General features: G+C 46.1%; 1 protein-coding gene across 2 annotated transcripts in view; it reads right to left on the bottom strand.

The window, feature by feature from the left end:
- Window positions 1–538: 538 nt before the first annotated feature.
- Window positions 539–21671, bottom strand: part of ivns1abpa (influenza virus NS1A binding protein a) — a 58447-nt gene continuing 37314 nt past the window's right edge. For both annotated transcript variants that reach the window (XM_046300130.1, XM_046300129.1), the window contains exons 4-14: window positions 20404–20573; window positions 20130–20205; window positions 19857–20030; window positions 15121–15246; window positions 12331–12441; window positions 11662–11800; window positions 10880–11104; window positions 2940–3061; window positions 2575–2833; window positions 1994–2167; window positions 539–1785 (exon numbers count right to left, since the gene is read on the bottom strand). In XM_046300130.1, coding sequence (XP_046156086.1) covers window positions 1526–1785; window positions 1994–2167; window positions 2575–2833; window positions 2940–3061; window positions 10880–11104; window positions 11662–11800; window positions 12331–12441; window positions 15121–15246; window positions 19857–20030; window positions 20130–20205; window positions 20404–20573 — 1836 coding nt within the window. In that variant the 3' untranslated portion in view covers window positions 539–1525. The remainder of the gene's footprint in view (window positions 1786–1993; window positions 2168–2574; window positions 2834–2939; window positions 3062–10879; window positions 11105–11661; window positions 11801–12330; window positions 12442–15120; window positions 15247–19856; window positions 20031–20129; window positions 20206–20403; window positions 20574–21671) is intronic.

Below are 21671 nucleotides of genomic sequence, written 5' to 3'. Positions count from 1 at the left end.
TAAATTTGATTGTGTAATTGTGTCCTGGGGGATTAAATGGTGACTTGCAACGCCCAATTGATGAAAAGTTTATAGAGTAGAAGTATAATGAGGTGGTTCTTTCATTAAAACAGGGTGGTATACGTGACCCATCGTGACCCATCACCACACTACCTAAAAGACAGAATGTTTGACAGTCACAGCTCTAACAAACAAGGTGTGTGTTCCGTTTTGCTTTGTTTGCTGCGTTGTGTGACGGTTTGTACGGAACGGCACATTCCCCTAAAACGGTGCACATAATTCTTCAGCCTTTGAGGTACGTTTGGTGGGTGTGGCCTGAACAATATGGGTGTGACTATTTCGTGCAGCATACCATAAGGTAATTGCTCTTTAGGCCACCATAAATCATTTTTTCCCCAACTGGTCGTTCAGTACAGAATTGTTTCCGTTGAATTCAGCGTTGCACACCTTTCCGTCATACTGAACGCACCCCAGTCAAACCCGAGTCAGCTCTAGTACAGTATTCATTGGAAAAAGAAAAGTACAAGAGCACACGCCGTCAGGTTGAAATGGTTTATTAGTTCAGGAATATCAGCGTGTTACAAATGTGATACAGGACTTTCTAAACTCAAAAAAGAAAATGTCAAAAGCCAAATGTCTGAACCCCTTTTAAAACACCACACAAGAAATAAAGAAAACAGCATCTCTACAAATAGTGAATTAGTCAAAACGCAGTAACAAAATATGTGGTTAGAACAAGCACAGAAGCATGGTTGGTTGTGTGTGTGTGTGTGTGTTCGCGTTGTTACTAAACTGACACTGGTTTCATTTGATGACTCAGTTGTCATGTGCGTCAGCTACTTCTTCTATTGGTAAATCAGCAGTGTATAAAAATATTTCAAAAAGGCCATCATTAAAGATTGGAAAAGCAAAATCCAGCTTTAGTTGAAATGACAAAAGCCATGATGGGAGTGACCCTCTTTCTTTGAATAAGGCTTCAAACTGCATATCTTTAAATGTGTGTGGGAGTTAAAATGACAGTTTAAAATGGAAACAACTATTCAGAATCACCTTCTAAATCAAGTCAACCCAAACTTTTCCAGTACCATCACCCATCCTGACCAGTAGGTCCAAGGTAGTGTTGAGATGATCAAAACAGTAGCTTCTTCTCAGAAAACAATACAACCTTTCAACAACAACAAAAAACTAAATTGCACTAAAGGTGTATTAAATGTTGGCATTCTTAAGACAAAAAGGAAAATATATACAGCACGAAAAATATTGTATGCAAAGGCTTAATGTTGCTTTCGGGCAACCCCCCCAAATACTCCAGTCTTCACTGAAGAACCCCTGCCAAAATGGTTCCCCTGTCCCCTTCCTCCCACTTTAAATACTCCAGTCTTCACTGAAGACCCCCTGCCAAAATGGTTCCCCTGTCCCCTTCCTCCCACTCACCTACGGAACATCACGAAACACGATTATGTCACTAAGCCTGTTAGTTTGGGAAAGGTACCCCCCACCTCCATTGATCTCTGACCCTTAACCCTCAGGCGGAGGAGGAGAGGGCATCGGCGCAGTCGCTCCACTCATCCGTCTCGGGGTCGTAAACCTCCAGCGTGTTCAGGAAGTTGTTTCCGTCAAAGCCACCCATGGCGCAGATGAAATCACCCAGCACGGCGACACCCGCATTGCTGCGTGCCACGGTCATGCTACCGAGCATCCTCCACTCGTTGCGGGCTGGGTCGTACACCTCAACACAGCGCAGGGCATGGGAGCCATCAAACCCACCAACCACGAAAAGCTTCTCTAGAGACGGGAAGAGAAGGAGACAAGGAGAGAGAAGGGTCAGCACAAATCTGAGCAATGATTTGGATATTTCTGCCAAATTCCAAGGTTGCAACCAAAGCAAACTGTATCCCCACCCCAGTGAACCCATGACCCTATACACGGTAATCCCCAGGTTAGAGCAGACCATAGAACCAGAATGCTATATTTCTATGGAGAAGTGTCTTACCAGCGTAGACGGCCACCCCAGCCCCCCTGCGGGCCACGTTCATGGGGGAGATCAGGGTCCAGGTGTTGTTCTCGGGGTTGTAACGCTCCACTGTGTTCAGGCAGTTCCACGACTCGGCACCTCCAATCACGTACATGAAGCCATCTAGCTCACACACCGCAGCCTGGTGCCTCCCTAGGTGAACAGAGTTAACGCTACACTTGAATCACTTTTCACATTCACAGGCCAACTCAAAACTGTTCCGGTTCTTCACTGACACAGTACACGCAATAAATGATAAGCACCATTAGTAAAGGCTTCCATCCTGGTGACAAGACAAAGAAGTCCGTTACCTGGAACCTTTTCCTCAGTGTACACTATGAGAGATATAGGTACAGTCTGTGTAGAGCAGAGGAGGCTGGTGGGAGGAGCTTTAAGAGGACGGGTTCATTGTAATGGCCGGAATGGAGATACGAAACGGAGTAAAACGTGGTTTCCATATGCGTGATGTGTTTCACAACGTTCCATTTATTCCATTCCAGCCATTACAATGAGCCCGTCCTCCTACAGCTCCGTAGTATATGTGTGGTATAGGTGCTTACTGATGTTGAGGGGAGCACAGTTGTTCCAGGTCTTGGTCACAGGGTCAAAAGCATCACAGTTCTTCAGGCCTTTCTGCCCACAGGGGTCTGACCCTCCCACCACAAACAGCTTGTTGTTCAACGAGCAGACACCTGCGTTGCAGCGGTTGGTCCGGAGCTCGGGCACCTGAGCCCACGTGTCAGTGTGCGGATCATAAGTCTCCCCACAGCTCAGCTCGTCCGAGTGGCCGTTGGAGCCGCCCATCACGTACAGCTGACCCTATGAGAGATGAGAGGAGACAGAGGGACAGGTCAGAGACAGAGGGACAGGTCAGACAAGCACCTGTCAGTCCTATGAAATTAGGGGTCAAAGGTCAGGGTCGTACCATAAGCACTGCCATCTGGAAGCGAGCCCTGGGAGTCCGCATGGGAGCGGTGAAGGTCCAGCGGTCGTCTTTGGGGTCGTAACACTCCACCGTCCTCAGGCACTCCTCTCGGTTATACCCTCCTAGAGACGGAAAATACACAGAAGACACCAGGTCAGTCTGGGCCTACAGACCCCTTAATATGAGCATACAGCTCACACAGAGGACACCAGGTCAGTCTGGGTCTACAGAACCCTTAATATGAGCATACAGCTCACACAGAGGACACCAGGTCAGTCTGGGTCTACAGAACCCTTAATATGAGCATACAGCTCACACAGAGGACACCAGGTCAGTCTGGGCCTACAGAACCCTTAATATGAGCATACAGCTCACACAGAAGACACCAGGTCAGTCTGGGCCTACAGAACCCTTAATATGAGCATACAGCTCACACAGAGGACACCAGGTCAGTCTGGGTCTACAGAACCCTTAATGAGCATACAGCTCACACAGAGGACACCAGGTCAGTCTGGGCCTACAGAACCCTTAATGAGCATACAGCTCACACAGAGGACACCAGGTCAGTCTGGGTCTACAGAACCCTTAATGAGCATACAGCTCACACAGAGGACACCAGGTCAGTCTGGGTCTACAGAACCCTTAATATGAGCATACAGCTCACACAGAGGACACCAGGTCAGTCTGGGTCTACAGAACCCTTAATATGAGCATACAGCTCACACAGAGGACACCAGGTCAGTCTGGGTCTACAGAACCCTTAATGAGCATACAGCTCACACAGAGGACACCAGGTCAGTCTGGGTCTACAGAACCCTTAATGAGCATACAGCTCACACAGAGGACACCAGGTCAGTCTGGGTCTACAGAACCCTTAATGAGCATACAGCTCACACAGAGTACACCAGGTCAGTCTGGGTCTACAGAACCCTTAATATGAGCATACAGCTCACACAGAGGACACCTTTCAGTCTGGGTCTACAGAACCCTTAATGAGCATACAGCTCACACAGAGGACACCAGGTCAGTCTGGGTCTACAGAACCCTTAATGAGCATACAGCTCACACAGAGGACACCAGGTTAGTCTGGGCCTACAGAACCCTTAATATGAGCATACAGCTCACACAGAGGACACCAGGTCAGTCTGGGTCTACAGAACCCTTAATATGAGCATACAGCTCACACAGAGGACACCAGGTCAGTCTGGGTCTACAGAACCCTTAATGAGCATACAGCTCACACAGAGGACACCAGGTCAGTCTGGGCCTACAGAACCCTTAATATGAGCATACAGCTCACACAGAGGACACCAGGTCAGTCTGGGTCTACAGAACCCTTAATGAGCATACAGCTCACACAGAGGACACCAGGTCAGTCTGGGCCTACAGAACCCTTAATATGAGCATACAGCTCACACAGAGGACACCAGGTCAGTCTGGGTCTACAGAACCCTTAATGAGCATACAGCTCACACAGAGGACACCAGGTCAGTCTGGGCCTACAGAACCCTTAATATGAGCATACAGCTCACACAGAGGACACCAGGTCAGTCTGGGTCTACAGAACCCTTAATGAGCATACAGCTCACACAGAGGACACCAGGTCAGTCTGGGCCTACAGAACCCTTAATATGAGCATACAGCTCACACAGAGGACACAGGTCAGTCTGGGTCTTAATATGAGTCTCACACAGAGGACACCAGGTCAGTCTGGGCCTACAGAACCCTTAATATGAGCATACAGCTCACACAGAGGACACCAGGTCAGTCTGGGTCTACAGAACCCTTAATATGAGCATACAGCTCACACAGAGGACACCTTTCAGTCTGGGCCTACAGAACCCTTAATATGAGCATACAGCTCACACAGAGGACACCAGGTCAGTCTGGGCCTACAGAACCCTTAATATGAGCATACAGCTCACACAGAGGACACCAGGTCAGTCTGGGCCTACAGAACCCTTAATATGAGCATACAGCTCACACAGAGGACACCAGGTCAGTCTGGGCCTACAGAACCCTTACAGAAATGAGCATACAGCTCACACAGAGGACACCAGGTCAGTCTGGGCCTACAGAACCCTTAATATGAGCATACAGCTCACACAGAGGACACCTTTCAGTCTGGGCCTACAGAACCCTTAATATGAGCATACAGCTCACACAGAGGACACCTTTCAGTCTGGGCCTACAGAACCCTTAATATGAGCATACAGCTCACACAGAGGACACCTTTCAGTCTGGGCCTACAGACCCCTTAATATGAGCATACAGCTCACACAGAGGACACCAGGTCAGTCTGGGCCTACAGAACCCTTAATATGAGCATACAGCTCACACAGAGGACACCAGGCCAGTCTGGGTCTACAGAACCCTTAATATGAGCATACAGCTCACACAGAGGACACCAGGTCAGTCTGGGCCTACAGAACCCTTAATGAGCATACCGCTCACACAGAGGACACCAGGTCAGTCTGGGCCTACAGAACCCTTAATATGAGCATACAGCTCACACAGAGGACACCTTTCAGTCTGGGCCTACAGAACCCTTAATATGAGCATACAGCTCACACAGAGGACACCTTTCAGTCTGGGCCTACAGAACCCTTAATATGAGCATACAGCTCACACAGAGGACACCTTTCAGTCTGGGCCTACAGACCCCTTAATATGAGCATACAGCTCACACAGAGGACACCAGGTCAGTCTGGGCCTACAGAACCCTTAATATGAGCATACAGCTCACACAGAGGACACCAGGCCAGTCTGGGTCTACAGAACCCTTAATATGAGCATACAGCTCACACAGAGGACACCAGGTCAGTCTGGGCCTACAGAACCCTTAATGAGCATACCGCTCACACAGAGGACACCAGGTCAGTCTGGGCCTACAGAACCCTTAATATGAGCATACAGCTCACACAGAGGACACCTTTCAGTCTGGGCCTACAGAACCCTTAATATGAGCATACAGCTCACACAGAGGACACCTTTCAGTCTGGGCCTACAGACCCCTTAATATGAGCATACAGCTCACACAGAGGACACCAGGTCAGTCTGGGCCTACAGACCCCTTAATATGAGCATACAGCTCACACAGAGGACACCAGGTCAGTCTGGGCCTACAGAACCCTTAATATGAGCATACAGCTCACACAGAGGACACCAGGTCAGTCTGGGCCTACAGAACCCTTAATATGAGCATACAGCTCGCACAGAGGACACCAGGTCAGTCTGGGCCTACAGAACCCTTAATATGAGCATACAGCTCACACAGAGGACACCAGGTCAGTCTGGGCCTACAGACCCCTTAATATGAGCATACCGCTCACACAGAGGACACCAGGTCAGTCTGGGCCTACAGAACCCTTAATATGAGCATACAGCTCACACAGAGGACACCAGGTCAGTCTGGGCCTACAGAACCCTTAATATGAGCATACAGCTCGCACAGAGGACACCAGGTCAGTCTGGGCCTACAGAACCCTTAATATGAGCATACAGCTCACACAGAGGACACCAGGTCAGTCTGGGCCTACAGAACCCTTAATATGAGCATACAGCTCGCACAGAGGACACCGGGTCAGTCTGGGCCTACAGAACCCTTAATATGAGCATACAGCTCACACAGAGGACACCGGGTCAGTCTGGGCCTACAGAACCCTTAATATGAGCATATAGCTCAAACAGAAGACACCAGGTCAGTCTGGGCCTACAGAACCCTTAATATGAGCATATAGCTCAAACAGAAGACACCAGGTCAGTCTGGGCCTACAGAACCCTTAATATGAGCATATAGCTCAAACAGAAGACACCAGGTCAGTCTGGGCCTACAGAACCCTTAATATGAGCATATAGCTCAAACAAAAGACACCAGGTCAGTCTGGGCCTACAGAACCCTTAATATGAGCATATAGCTCAAACAGAAGACACCAGGTCAGTCTGGGCCTAGAGAACCCTTAATATGAGCATATAGCTCAAACAGAAGACACCAGGTCAGTCTGGGCCTACAGAACCCTAAATATGAGCATATAGCTCAAACAGAAGACACCAGGTCAGTCTGGGCCTACAGAACCCTTAATATGAGCATATAGCTCAAACAGAAGACACCAGGTCAGTCTGGGCCTACAGAACCCTTAATATGAGCATATAGCTCAAACAAAAGACACCAGGTCAGTCTGGGCCTACAGAACCCTTAATATGAGCATATAGCTCAAACAGAAGACACCAGGTCAGTCTGGGCCTAGAGAACCCTTAATATGAGCATATAGCTCAAACAGAAGACACCAGGTCAGTCTGGGCCTACAGAACCCTAAATATGAGCATATAGCTCAAACAGAAGACACCAGGTCAGTCTGGGCCTAGAGAACCCTTAATATGAGCATATAGCTCAAACAGAAGACACCAGGTCAGTCTGGGCCTACAGAACCCTTAATATGAGCATACAGCTCACACAGAGGACACCAGGTCAGTCTGGGCCTACAGAACCCTTAATATGAGCATACAGCTCGCACAGAGGACACCAGGTCAGTCTGGGCCTACAGAACCCTTAATATGAGCATACAGCTCACACAGAGGACACCAGGTCAGTCTGGGCCTACAGACCCCTTAATATGAGCATACCGCTCACACAGAGGACACCAGGTCAGTCTGGGCCTACAGAACCCTTAATATGAGCATACAGCTCGCACAGAGGACACCGGGTCAGTCTGGGCCTACAGAACCCTTAATATGAGCATACAGCTCACACAGAGGACACCGGGTCAGTCTGGGCCTACAGAACCCTTAATATGAGCATATAGCTCAAACAGAAGACACCAGGTCAGTCTGGGCCTACAGAACCCTTAATATGAGCATATAGCTCAAACAGAAGACACCAGGTCAGTCTGGGCCTACAGAACCCTTAATATGAGCATATAGCTCAAACAGAAGACACCAGGTCAGTCTGGGCCTACAGAACCCTTAATATGAGCATACAGCTCACACAGAGGACACCAGGTCAGTCTGGGCCTACAGAACCCTTAATATGAGCATACAGCTCACACAGAGGACACCAGGTCAGTCTGGGCCTACAGAACCCTTAATATGAGCATACAGCTCGCACAGAGGACACCGGGTCAGTCTGGGCCTACAGAACCCTTAATATGAGCATACAGCTCACACAGAGGACACCGGGTCAGTCTGGGCCTACAGAACCCTTAATATGAGCATACAGCTCAAACAGAAGACACCAGGTCAGTCTGGGCCTACAGAACCCTTAATATGAGCATACAGCTCGCACAGAGGACACCAGGTCAGTCTGGGCCTACAGAACCCTTAATATGAGCATACAGCTCACACAGAGGACACCGGGTCAGTCTGGGCCTACAGAACCCTTAATATGAGCATATAGCTCAAACAGAAGACACCAGGTCAGTCTGGGCCTACAGAACCCTTAATATGAGCATATAGCTCAAACAGAAGACACCAGGTCAGTCTGGGCCTACAGAACCCTTAATATGAGCATATAGCTCAAACAGAAGACACCAGGTCAGTCTGGGCCTACAGAACCCTTAATATGAGCATATAGCTCAAACAAAAGACACCAGGTCAGTCTGGGCCTACAGAACCCTTAATATGAGCATATAGCTCAAACAGAAGACACCAGGTCAGTCTGGGCCTAGAGAACCCTTAATATGAGCATACAGCTCACACAGAGGACACCAGGTCAGTCTGGGCCTACAGAACCCTTAATATGAGCATACAGCTCACACAGAGGACACCAGGTCAGTCTGGGCCTACAGAACCCTTAATATGAGCATACAGCTCGCACAGAGGACACCGGGTCAGTCTGGGCCTACAGAACCCTTAATATGAGCATACAGCTCACACAGAGGACACCGGGTCAGTCTGGGCCTACAGAACCCTTAATATGAGCATATAGCTCAAACAGAAGACACCAGGTCAGTCTGGGCCTACAGAACCCTTAATATGAGCATATAGCTCAAACAGAAGACACCAGTTCAGTCTGGGCCTACAGAACCCTTAATATGAGCATATAGCTCAAACAGAAGACACCAGGTCAGTCTGGGCCTACAGAACCCTTAATATGAGCATATAGCTCAAACAGAAGACACCAGGTCAGTCTGGGCCTACAGAACCCTTAATATGAGCATATAGCTCAAACAGAAGACACCAGGTCAGTCTGGGCCTAGAGAACCCTTAATATGAGCATATAGCTCAAACAGAAGACACCAGGTCAGTCTGGGCCTACAGAACCCTTAATATGAGCATATAGCTCAAACAGAAGACACCAGGTCAGTCTGGGCCTAGAGAACCCTTAATATGAGCATATAGCTCAAACAGAAGACACCAGGTCAGTCTGGGCCTAGAGAACCCTTAATATGAGCCTACATAGCAAACATATGTGTATACAACTTGATTGGAGTCCACCTGTGGTAAATTCAATTGATTAAACATGATTTGGAAAGGCACACATCTGTGTATATAAAGGTCCCATCGTTGTCAGAGCAAAAACCAAGCCATGAGGTTGAAGGAATTGCCCGTAGAGCTCCGAGACAGGATTGTGTCGAGGCGCAGGTCTAGGGAAGGGTCCCCAAAAATTTCAGCAGCATCCCCAAGAACACAGTGGCCTCCATCATTCTTAAATGGAATAAGTTTGGAACCACAAAGACTCTTCCTAGAACTGGCTGCCCGACCAAACTGAGAAATCGGGAAGAAGGGCATTGGTCAGGGAGGTGACCAAGAACCCGATGGTCACTCTGACAGAGCTCCAGAGTTCCTCTGTGGAGATGGGAGAACCTTACAGAAGGACAACCATCTGTGCAGCACTCCACCAATCAGACCTTTATGGTAGAGTGGCCAGACGGAAGCCACTCCTCAGTAAAAGGCACATGATAGCCCGCTTGGAGTTTGCCAAAAGGCACCTAGAGTACTCACACCATGAGAAACAAGATTATCTGGTCTGATGAAACCAAGATTGAACTCTCTGGCCTGAATGCCAAGCGTCACGTCTGGAGGAAACCTGGCACCATTGCTACAATGAAGTATTGTGGTGGCAGCATCATGCTGTGGGGATGTTTTTCAGCGGCAGGGACTGGGAGACTAGTCAAGATTGAGGGAAAGATGAATGGAGCAAAGTACAGGGAGATCCTTGATGAAAACCTGCTCCAGAGCGCTCAGGACCTCAGACTGGGGCAAAAGTTCACCTTCCAAAAGGACAATGACCCTAAGCACACATCCAAAACAACGCAGGAGTGACTTCGGAACAAGTCTCTGAATGTCCTTGAGTGGCCCTGCCAGAGCCTGGACTTGAACCCGATCTAATATCTCTGGAGAGACCGGAAAATACCTGTGCTCCCCATCCAACCTGACAGAGCTTGAGAGGATCTGCAGTGAAGAATGGGAGAAAGTCCCCAAATAAAGGTGTGCCAAGCTTGTAGCATCAAACCCAAGAATACTTGATGCTGTAATTACTGCAAAAGATGCTTCAACAATGTACTGAGTAAAGGGTCTGAATACTTATGTAAATATCAGTTTTTTAAATATATATATATGTTTTATAAAAACATATTATTGTAGCAAACATTTCTAAAAATCTGTTTTTGCTTCGTCATTATGGGATATTGTGTGTTGATTGATGAGGGAAAAAAATAATTTAAACAATTGTAGAATAAGGCTGCAACATAACAAAATGTGGAAAAGTCAAGGGGTCTGAATAATTTCCGAATGCACTGTAGATGACATGGTGACATTAGTTCTGAGTGACAGGACAGGGCTGATTTGAAGGATCCGGGACTGGGGACCGGTCAGTACCAGTCTCCAGATAGAGGCTCAGTGGCTGGTTAACTAATAGCTCTATCTTGCTGTGAAGAGATTGTATCTTAATGAGAATAACCTGTATAAATAAAAGGTTAAATTGACAATTAAAATCTCCGTACCTGCAGCGATGAGCCTGCCGTGCAGGGTGGCAGTGCCCAGGCCAGAGCGGGCATAGTGCATGGTGGTCAGCGGGTGTTCCTCCAGCTCCTCAGGCTGGGCCTCGAAGCTGAGGCTCTTCATCAGACAGGGTGTGGCAGAGGGAGAGCTCTGGGGAGAGCTACGGCCATGCAGGAAGATCACACACAACACTCCATCCAGCACGGCCAGACACAGGTAAGTGTTGTCTGTGGAGAGAAAGAGAGAGAGCGAGAAGAGGGGGAGAGAGAGAAGGGGGAGAGAGAGAGGAAGAGGAAAGAGAGGGGGAGGGAGGGCCATGAGTGGAGGTGATGGTAATAACTAAAGTCAAAAACAAAGTTCTTATCTTAAAAGTGATTATGCTATTCATACACATTATGTTATACACCCACTAAGTTAATGTTTTAAGTATCCTTATATTTCTGTTATTAAGGTGCTATCACTCTGATGTTAGGACACCTGCGCCGTAGTCTCACTGGAGATGGACCTGATCTGAGCATGATGGCGACTATGTACTGTGGAAATACACTGAAGGAAACTCTGTTAAACTGGAATCTAGTTGTTGTCACTTTGATTTAACACACCCACTCCTCCGTTAAGTCTTCAAACATCCGACACACACACACACACACACACACACACACACACACACACACACACACACACACACACACACACACACACACACACACACACACACACACACACACACACACACACACACACACACACACACACACACACACACACACACACACACACTTACTGGTGGTCTTCTCGGAGGCAATATACTTCCACTCTCTCCTGCAGGGTGTGCTGGAGGAGGAGCCGGGGGGCGAGGTGCTGCCGGAGGAGCTGGAACTCAGCTGTCTCTGGGTGTTGCTGTTCTCACGAAGGGGCTTTTTCTGCAACAGCACAACCAACGCAGCTACAGTACAGAAACCCAGCCAGAGGGAAGATTCACAACATCTCCTACAGGCTACAACACCAGTTGGCTGCAGAGCACACACTCTACAAGCGGGCCTGAAATGGACTAATCCTGGCTTTGAACCCGGCCTAGAACTACACCCAAACAGTCTTTTAGCAGTGCCGAGAAGTCCCCCAGAAACAGTTCAAACCAGTCTGCAACCCATTTAAACCATCTAAACCAGCTGAAAGACGGCACAGACACAGGGTAGACTTAACCAACGAAGAAGCAGCTACATACTCAAAACACACAAAGCATTTTGCGATCAGAACCCAATCTCCAAAAGACTAGACTCAATTGATCTGAAAACCAGTCTAGTGTGCAACGGAGCTACGCAAGCAGGTGTAGTGTTCCTAGGTTTTACACACTAACCGGCTGTGCCCTTGTTGCCAGGCTACATAGGGTGGATAGAGGCCAGGTTGGGCCAAGTGGAACAGAGTTAGCCCAGGATAGGGGCGGGTTGTGTACCTGCACAAACTGGATGTGGTCCTCTGCACCAACACCAAACACCCCATGTTCCTCAATGATGAGAGCGCCATCGAGCAGCTTGTGGTCGGCTGAATAGTACAGCGTTTGCACCTGCAAGACACACAGCGACACAACACCTATGTGGCAGGCTGTCTCCATGGCAACACACAGCAAAGCAGCACCCCGGGCAACACAGGAGGGAGGGGGAAGAGGGTGAGGAAGGTTCCGGTTGGTCTGTCGTCACCGGTAGGAGCCAAGGCTTCTTTATCAACATGGACACACAGTTGAAGGAACGCAGGTGGTTACAGTGAATGCAGGGACATACACAACATCTGCAGGTGCTGCTCCTGTGCAGACCCTTCCCTTCATAACATCTAAAAAATGGGGAGGGGGGAGTTGGTAAAGATGAAGCATCTGGAAACGTCTTCAGTCCTCATGACCTCAATGCTTGGAAAACCCACGGTTGGCTGAGGAAGTTGGTCATTATAATTGCATGGAAAAGGGCACTGCAGCTTCTGATGTAAATCCATCAGTTATGATTGCGTGGAAGACAAAGCTTTTACATACATTATTGTTTCATACAAATAATTCATAAATAAAACATGAAATTCGAGACATTTTCAAACAAAATGACAGTGGGCATTGAAATAGTGTAGAATAGAATATGCTTGAGCAGAGAACCATTTCAAAAGCTTCTTTACGGTTATGGTTAAATGGCCGGCATTCTGCCCATGCCTACTTAAAGGACATCCCTTGGTTCTAAAAATGGGTTAATATTAAACTCTTCATTGAATAGTGAATTATGAAGGGAGTACCGAGTATGGGGGGGGGGGGGGTGCAATCATGGTTATGTGCTATGCAGATGGTATTTTCAGTGGTTATGGGTTTCTGTGAGTGGGTATGGGTTTCTGTGAGTGGATATGGGTTTCTGTGAGTGGGTATGGGGTTCTGTGAGTGGGTATGGGTATGGATTTCTGTGAGTGGATATGGGTTTCTGTGAGTTGATATGGGTTTCTGTGAGTGGGTATGGGTTTCTGTGAGTGGATATGGGTTTCTGTGAGTGGATATGGGTTTCTGTGAGTGGGTATGGGTTTCTGTGAGTGGGTATGGGTTTCTGTGAGTGGATATGGGTTTCTGTGAGTGGATATGGGTTTCTGTGAGTGGGTATGGGTTTCTGTGAGTGGGTATGGGTATGGATTTCTGTGAGTGGATATGGGTTTCTGTGAGTTGATATGGGTTTCTGTGAGTGGGTATGGATTTCTATGAGTGGATATGGGTTTCTGTGAGTTGATATGGGTTTCTGTGAGAGGGTATGGATTTCTATGAGTGGATATGGGTTTCTGTGAGTGGATATGGGTTTCTGTGAGTGGGTATGGGTTTCTGTGAGTGGGTATGGGTTTCTGTGAGTGGATATGGGTTGTTAGTGGAATGTAAGTCAATTAAGTTGTATGCATACTTTACAAAATGTAAATATGTGTAGGCTAAGTGTGTGTGTGTGTGTGTGTGTGTGTGTGTGTGTGTGTGTGTGTGTGTGTGTGTGTGTGTGTGTGTGTGTGTGTGTGTGTGTGTGTGTGTGTGTGTGTGTGTGTGTGTGTGTGTGTGTGTGTGTGTGTAGACAGATGGGAGCACAGTGTTGCTTTGGCTGTAGAAAGAGAAAGAGGGGGGCTCCTCCTATCCTCCCTCTGTTCTCTCTGTTTCTCCCTGACTCATTACCCTGGCGGCTCAGTCTTGGCTCTTCAGTCTGCTCTCCTGCTGCTGTTAATAAACCTGGAGGAGAGACAAATCAACGGGGAGGAACATTCGTTAGTACTGGAGCGCTCGCTGACACACACACGCACACACCTGCTCAGAAAGAGAAGGGGATCAGTGGGACAGAACAGAGTGAGGGCCCTGCTCACATCTTTCAATGCAAAAGAGAATAGAGCAAAAGTCAAGACACTGTAGGTGGATCCAACTGATCACTAAAACAGAACAGCAACACTTAATGATTTGCTGCTGTTGGGAGTGCTTCTGTCTCTGCTCACCTCTAGTTTGATGTATGGCCAGGTACACTGTACTGCAGAACTAAACATTAGGAAAGAAAATGAGAAAAGGAAAGAACAAAAAAGAACCACCAAACAGTCCTAACACAGCGTGCCACGACGTCGGGTTTGGATCAGTGCCTTAAGTCGTCCGCATGCTTCCCAGTTCCAAACAGTTTGTGCATATATTATGACAACATTTTGTTACATTTTGTTCGTGTTGGACTTTGGGGGGAAAACTTGGTCTGTTCGGGCACACCTTTTTCTCTCTCTCTCTCCCAAGGCTAGCCGAAGTCTACGTCCCCTCGTTTAGCGATTGGTCAATAGTAGTGATTCTTCAATAAAGTGTCTGTTGTCATTTAACGAGAGATGACTCGTCCTCATGCACATTCTTTCACTTGAGAAACACCAAACATCCCAGTCAGGTGCAAAATTGCGAGACAAAGATCTCCTCGACAAAAATGTCAAAATTAATGACAGATTTCTTGAGTCATCATAGATGAATTCAGACTATTTTGATGAAGTGTATACTGGCTACGGGGTCTCAAAATGGACAAACAGTACTATTGACACTTTTTTCTCGTTTTTCAAGTGAAGGTCTTTTAAGGGAGTATGAGAGCACAGGGACTATGAGCGGTGCTCAGCGCCAGCCGACCTGAAGCATGCGGATGCCTTTAACGACTTGCTAAAGGAAAACGAGAGAGGGAGGGAAGGCGGGGAGGGTTATGGGGTGGATTAGTGCAAGCTATACTCCTGCTACAGTACTGACCTCCTCCATCAGTCTATCCAGTTGACCTCCGTTCTCCCACAAACTGCGTTGGACCCAGTTGAGCACCTTGTTGTAGAGCTTGCCGTTGCTGGGCAGGCACAGGCTGTCTTCCAGCATTACTTCTAACTGTAGACAGACACAAGAGGAGAACAGTCAAAAATAGGTTAAAAAAGCCATCTAGGATCAACCATGGCGAGGGTGTGCTTCGTTCATACCACAAATCACAAGACACTGAATCATTATTCAACCATCATAGTCTAGCTGTTACAAAAAAATGTTTGTGTTTCACCTCAAACTAGAGACCAATCAAAACCAGTAACTGGGAATTCCAAAGTACATTCTGCAGCACCGAAGGTAATACACTATCTAAGGTTGTGACAGTCAATGGAATTTTCAAAGGCGGTTATTGGCCAGACACATGACAGCAGTCACCGTAATAACTGTTTTTGTTGTTTTAACTTCTTTGGGACTGGGGGGCAGTATTGAGTAGCTTGGATAAAAAGGTGCCCAGAGTAAACTGTCTGCTTCTCAGGCCTAAAAGCCTAGAATATGCATATAATTAGTAGATTTTGATAGAAAACACTCTGAGGTTTCTAAAACGGTTTGAATGATGTATGTGAGTATAACAGAACTCATATGGCACGCAAAAACCTGAGAAAAAATCCAACCAGGAAGTGGGAAATCTGAGGTTTGTAGTTTTTCAAGTCATTGCCTTTCGAATATACAGTGTCTATGGGGTCATATTGCAGGCTTCCACTAGATCACAACAGTCTTTAGAACCTTGTTTGAGGCTTCTACTGTGAAGGAGGGGGGAATGAGAGCTGATTGAGTCAGGTGTCTGGCAGAGTGCCATGAGCTCAGTCTTGCGCACTCCCGTGAGAGTTAGCTTTGCATTTCTACAGACAAAGAAATTCTCCGGTTGAAATATTATTGAAGATTTCTGATAAAAAAAATCCTAAAGATTGATTCCATACTTCGTTTGACATGTTTCTACGAACTGTAATAGTACTTTTCATCTGAACTTTCGCCTGGACCTGCCCGCACCTCCTGAGTTTGGATTTGTGCACTAAACGTGCAAACAAAAAGGAGGTATTTTGACATAAATTATGGACTTTATTGAACAAAACAAACATGTATTGTGGAACTGGGATTCCTGTGAGTGCTTTCTGATGAAGATTATCAAAGGTAAGTGATTATTTATAATGCTATTTCTGACTTCTGTTGACTCCACAACATGGCGCGTATCTGCATGGCTTGTTTTCGTGTCTGAGCGCCGTACTCAGATTATTGCACGGCGTGCTTTTTCTGTAAAGTGTTTTTATGAGTATTTCTGTAAATTGATGTGGCTCTCTGCAAAATCACCGGATGTTTTGGAACTACTGAACATAACGCGCCAAAGTAAACTGAGATTTCTGGATATAAATACGAACTTTATCGAACAAAACATACATGTATTGTGTAACATGATGTCATATGAGTGTCATCTGATGAAGATCATCAAAGGTTAGTGATTCATTTTACCTCTATTTCTGCTTTTTGTGACTCCTCTATTTGGCTGGGAAAATGGCTGTGTTTTTCTGTGGCTAGGTGCTGACCTAACATATTCGTTTGGTGTGCTTTCGTCGTAAAGCCATTTTGAAATCGGACACGGTGGCTGGATTTACAAGTTTATCTTTAAAATGGTGTAAAATACTTGTATGTTTGACAAATTTGTATTATGTGGTTTCTGTTGTTTTGAATTTGGCGCCCTGCAATTTCACTGGCTGTTGGCGAGGTGGGACGCTACCGTCCCACATATCCCAGAGAGGTTAAGACGCAAATTTTCTCTCCTCCTCCGCTCCTGGTCGCATGTGCGCCATAGAAATAGAATAGATAGAACGGGAATCCCCATTCAAGTCAATGATGCCATAATGGGTGGACTGGCACCCATTGCGATTGTACCCATAGGAGTAAAGCAGGAAGTAAAAGCATGAAGTGTACCCATCAATCTGTGCTGTGATTTGGTGATTCAACTCAACTGACATTACAAAAATAACATAATTTGAATGAACATTCTACATTACCATGGAAATTATTGCATCACAATATCCGGCAGCCATTGCGAGTGTAGCCATGAGTTTACCAGTCAAATTGGCAGGGTTAGAGGTTCCAGGACTGTTTTATTAATTATATTTCTATGTGTGTTGCCTAGGGAAATGGAGACTCGTTTGCTTCATGTCACGTTCTGACCTTAGTTCCTTTGTTTTAGTATGGTCAGGGCGTGAGTTGGGGTGGGCAGTCTATGTTGGTTTTTGAGTTCGGCCTATTATGGTTCTCAATCAGAGGCAGCTGACAATTGTTGTCCCTGATTGAGAATCATACTTGGGTAGACTGGGTTTCACTTTTGGTTGGTGGGTGTTTGTTTTCCGTGTGAGTGTTTGGTCCACACGGTACTGTTTCGGTTTTCGTTTGTTCACTTTATTGATTTGTATTTCAGTGATCAGTTTGTTTCATTAAATATTACATCATGAACACTTACCACGCTGTGCTTTGGTCCTCACCTTCTTCCACCGACAACAACCCTTACACTACAACACCACGGTTATTTTATTTTCATGTCTGTCTTCATCCGTAACCGCTGGTTACACGGTCATTGTGCCAGCCCTAATAATAATGCAACTAACTGTATTTGAAAGCCCTGAGTAACAAGCTGCGTTAAACCCACATTAACCGATACTTCATCACAGATAATCTAAGTTAACGCATTTTGAGCCAGGATCAAATGCTGTTTCTGTGTAAAAGCAAAAATGGGAGCTAATGATTTAGATACAAATGTCCACCAAGACATTAAATAATTGTACATATTGGGTGAGATTCAGAGGAGGAACAATTCCCACTAAGATTATTTACCTATGTTTGTCCTCCAACGGTCATTGGAGCAATCAGTTGATGACTCCTAGACAAGATAAAGACCAGTATAACTACTGCAGCAAGGCTGCTCAACAGAGCAGGGACGATGAAACCGGAAATGACCAACACCGACATTGAGAGTTGGACATTAACACCCGCGACCCGTCAAATGAGAGTAGATTTTGTCATTGGTGGGTAAAGAAGGTCTATTTCTCCAGTCACGTTGGCAGGTGATCACACAGACCATTTGGGAACCGTTAAAAAATACAAATAAATCCAAAGGCCATATGTAGAAGTTAGTGGAATTGATTAGAAAGGCTACTAAAGTCTGACTTGTCCTTGTGTTTCTTGGCTAATTATATTGTTTTGTTCACAACTTAACATTAGATTGTTGTCAATGTTAGATTGAGTTTGCCGCAACGGTCTGCTGCTGGGAAGACATCAGTCAGATTTTTTTCATCACAGACAAGTGAGTGCCCAAGTTACCACGGTAACGGCCAGTCCCTCAAAGCGGCCGCTGAACATTTGTCTCAACTAATGATTGTGCTTGACTGAGCATGGATCACTCCTAAAAACTTTTATTTCTTATAATTAAAACACTAAAATATTCTGTTCTCCTCAATGTATTTGTGTGCCTCTACATTTCTACTTAGGAGCACATCATGTACTCTTTGTAAAACATGTCAGTGCAGAGATCTGAACTATATTAATAAATTAGCTGTATCATTCAGCCTTTTGTGGCAGGAACTATGTTGATTCTTCATGCTCATTTGTAGAACTCCATCTGTTTTTAATATGGGATTTTAATGATTTATTTTAACATGTATTGGTTAAAGGATGCAGGTCACAAAAGTGTACCCCATTTCTTCTTACTAGTAATACATACAGTCATTTAGAAAAACAGAAAGCATGCTCATGTGTTTTTTTATGCTCTCAAAAAACATTTTTGTGTAAAAAAAAAAATGAGTGTCTGGTAGGTTTTTAAAATTTCTACCTGCCACAGTGGCTGGTGGACCAAAAAGTTCATTTCCCACCCTGCCGACATTACCTTCCTCTTTCCGAAGCATTTTGTGTACGTCGGTAATTTTGCTACACAACGTTCCTGCAGATCGTTCTAAAACCATTATTTGTTCAACAGTAATAGCCTATGCATTATGATGATTCCTGCTATGAAAAGTATCTGCCTGTCCCTGTTTCCCTGTCTGTTGCTGTGTGAGCGATCCACTCTCACTCCCTCTCCCCACTGTGTGCACAGAGGTGGGAGAGATGCATTCTGAGAAGAGAGATGCATTCTGATTGAGGGAAATATAGTTGAACAGCTTTCTGTGAGTGTATCATTTATTTCTCACCTCTTAATATTGAGTTCATGCCACCAGCTTGCATCCGGAGTAGGCGGTAGTATGGGTTTTATTATAATATGGTTTTGATTAGAGTTTTGACATAAGCCAAAATGTACTGATAGATATGCAAAAAGATGTGGTAAAATACTATGAAGAGCCCCAAAACAAAAACCGCCCAGCTAAACTGCTCAACCCAGCATCATAATATATCTTCTCATATTCATTTTAGGACGATTTTCCATGTAAGAATCTAAAGAAAGTACAACTGCATAAATCTTAATATTCTAAAGTATTCTAATATTCGGTGCTTTCTCCATCAAGTCCTCAGGGCCCACCAGTGCTTCCATATATTTGATGTATCCCAACACCAGCACACCTGGTTTCTAAATGAATAGCAGATTGCTGATTAGTTGACTGTTCCTGGAGTTGGATGGATCACATACTATATGTACAGGGACAGGTGGACCCTGTAGACTGGGTTTAGAAAGTTTGCTGGGGACGGCTCACCTTGAGGCGGGGCAGTTTGAGGAAGTCCTCTTGCTCTGAGACCTCCAGCAGGTGTTCCTGGATGTAGGCGTCGATCTTGGCCAGCATGCGGCCATCTCCCATGCAGCTTGCAAAGTTACGGAAGGAGATGGCGGTCTGGGAATCCATCTTAGACAGCAGGTAGTCGCCACAGATCTGACCAATCAGAGAGAAGTGTGAAACTCTGACCATTGGGACTGCATTAAAAACGTACAATATGGAGTATCAGTAGTTGAAACAAGAGAAAGATCCTACCTGCTTGACTCGTTCCATCTTGAGCCTTTTGGCTGCAGAGTAGACCTCCTTAACCAATGCCTTATCCGCCTTTAACCTGTCAGACAGCAGACAACCATTAGTCAGTCAGACAGGTGAGGAGCATAGTGAAAGGTCTCCTGGGTCAGCAGAGCAGTGAAAGTCCTGGAAATTCTTAACAAAGCCTATGACTGCTCATTGCACAATGTGTATTAGAAGACGTATACTCACTGGGCAGTGTAGGCATAGTGTAGGGGTCAGAGGTCACGGTACTTACTGGGCAGTGTAGGCGTAGTTGAGCAGGATCTCCACAGCCTCTGGGTCCAGGTCTTCGAAGGTGACGTGGGACACGCCGTGAGCCTCGATGTCGCTGTTGAAGATCTCAAACAGATAGGGGCTACAGCAGGCCAGCACAGCACGGTGGGCCATCAACTCATGACCACACACCTACAAAGGACAAAAGGTCAGGGGTCAAACTATACAGATCCTTCTTTAGAGGTTATATCAATGAAGCAGAAACACATTTGAAAAAGAGAACGTGTGAGTGTCAGGGAGACAGTGGATTTGAAGAGAGATGAGTGTGGGGACTAGGGTTTGGCGATGTCGTCTTATCGTGATTATGTACCCATAAAACATTGTGATATATGACGCTGCTGCCCCTATCCCCCTATGCAACTGGGCGAAAGATAATAATAATAATAATATATGCCATTTAGCCGACGCTTTTATCCAAAGCGACTTACAGTCATGTGTGCATACATTCTACGTATGGGTGGTCCCGGGAATTGAACCCACTACCCTGGCGTTACAAGCGCCATGCTCTACCAACTGAGCTACAGAAGGAAGATAATGTTGTTGAAAGCCTGGGCAGAGGCTAAGTGCAGGCAGTGTCAAATATTTTGTAATGTTCTTTTCTGGTAGAGGAACAGAACAGGTTTGTGTGTATTTGTCTAGTGTGCTAATGACGGAGCAGTGACTGTCTGAGGAAAAGACTGTTTTAACGTAGTGAGCTGGGTTATAGGACTACATCAGGATGGAACAGGCTGTCTTAACGTAGTGAGCTGGGTTATAGGACTACATCATGATGGAACAGGCTGTCTTAACGTAGTGAGCTGGGTTATAGGACTACATCATGATGGAACAGGCTGTCTTAACGTAGTGAGCTGGGTTATAGGACATGATACATCAGACTACATCATGATGGAACAGGCTGTCTTAACGTAGTGAGCTGGGTTATAGGACTACATCATGATGGAACAGGCTGTCTTAACGTAGTGAGCTGGGTTATAGGACTACATCATGATGGAACAGGCTGTCTTAACGTAGTGAGCTGGGTTATAGGACTACATCATGATGGAACAGGCTGTCTTAACGTAGTGAGCTGGGTTATAGGACTACATCATGATGGAACAGGCTGTCTTAACGTAGTGAGCTGGGTTATAGGACTACATCATGATGGAACAGGCTGTCTTAACGTAGTGAGCTGGGTTATAGGACTACATCATGATGGAACAGGCTGTCTTAACGTAGTGAGCTGGGTTATAG

This window comes from Oncorhynchus gorbuscha, linkage group LG15, assembly GCF_021184085.1.
Source record: "Oncorhynchus gorbuscha isolate QuinsamMale2020 ecotype Even-year linkage group LG15, OgorEven_v1.0, whole genome shotgun sequence".
NCBI lineage: Eukaryota > Metazoa > Chordata > Actinopteri > Salmoniformes > Salmonidae > Oncorhynchus > Oncorhynchus gorbuscha.
Note: the sequence above shows the minus strand (reverse complement) of the source record. Positions and strands in the feature narration are given on the sequence as shown.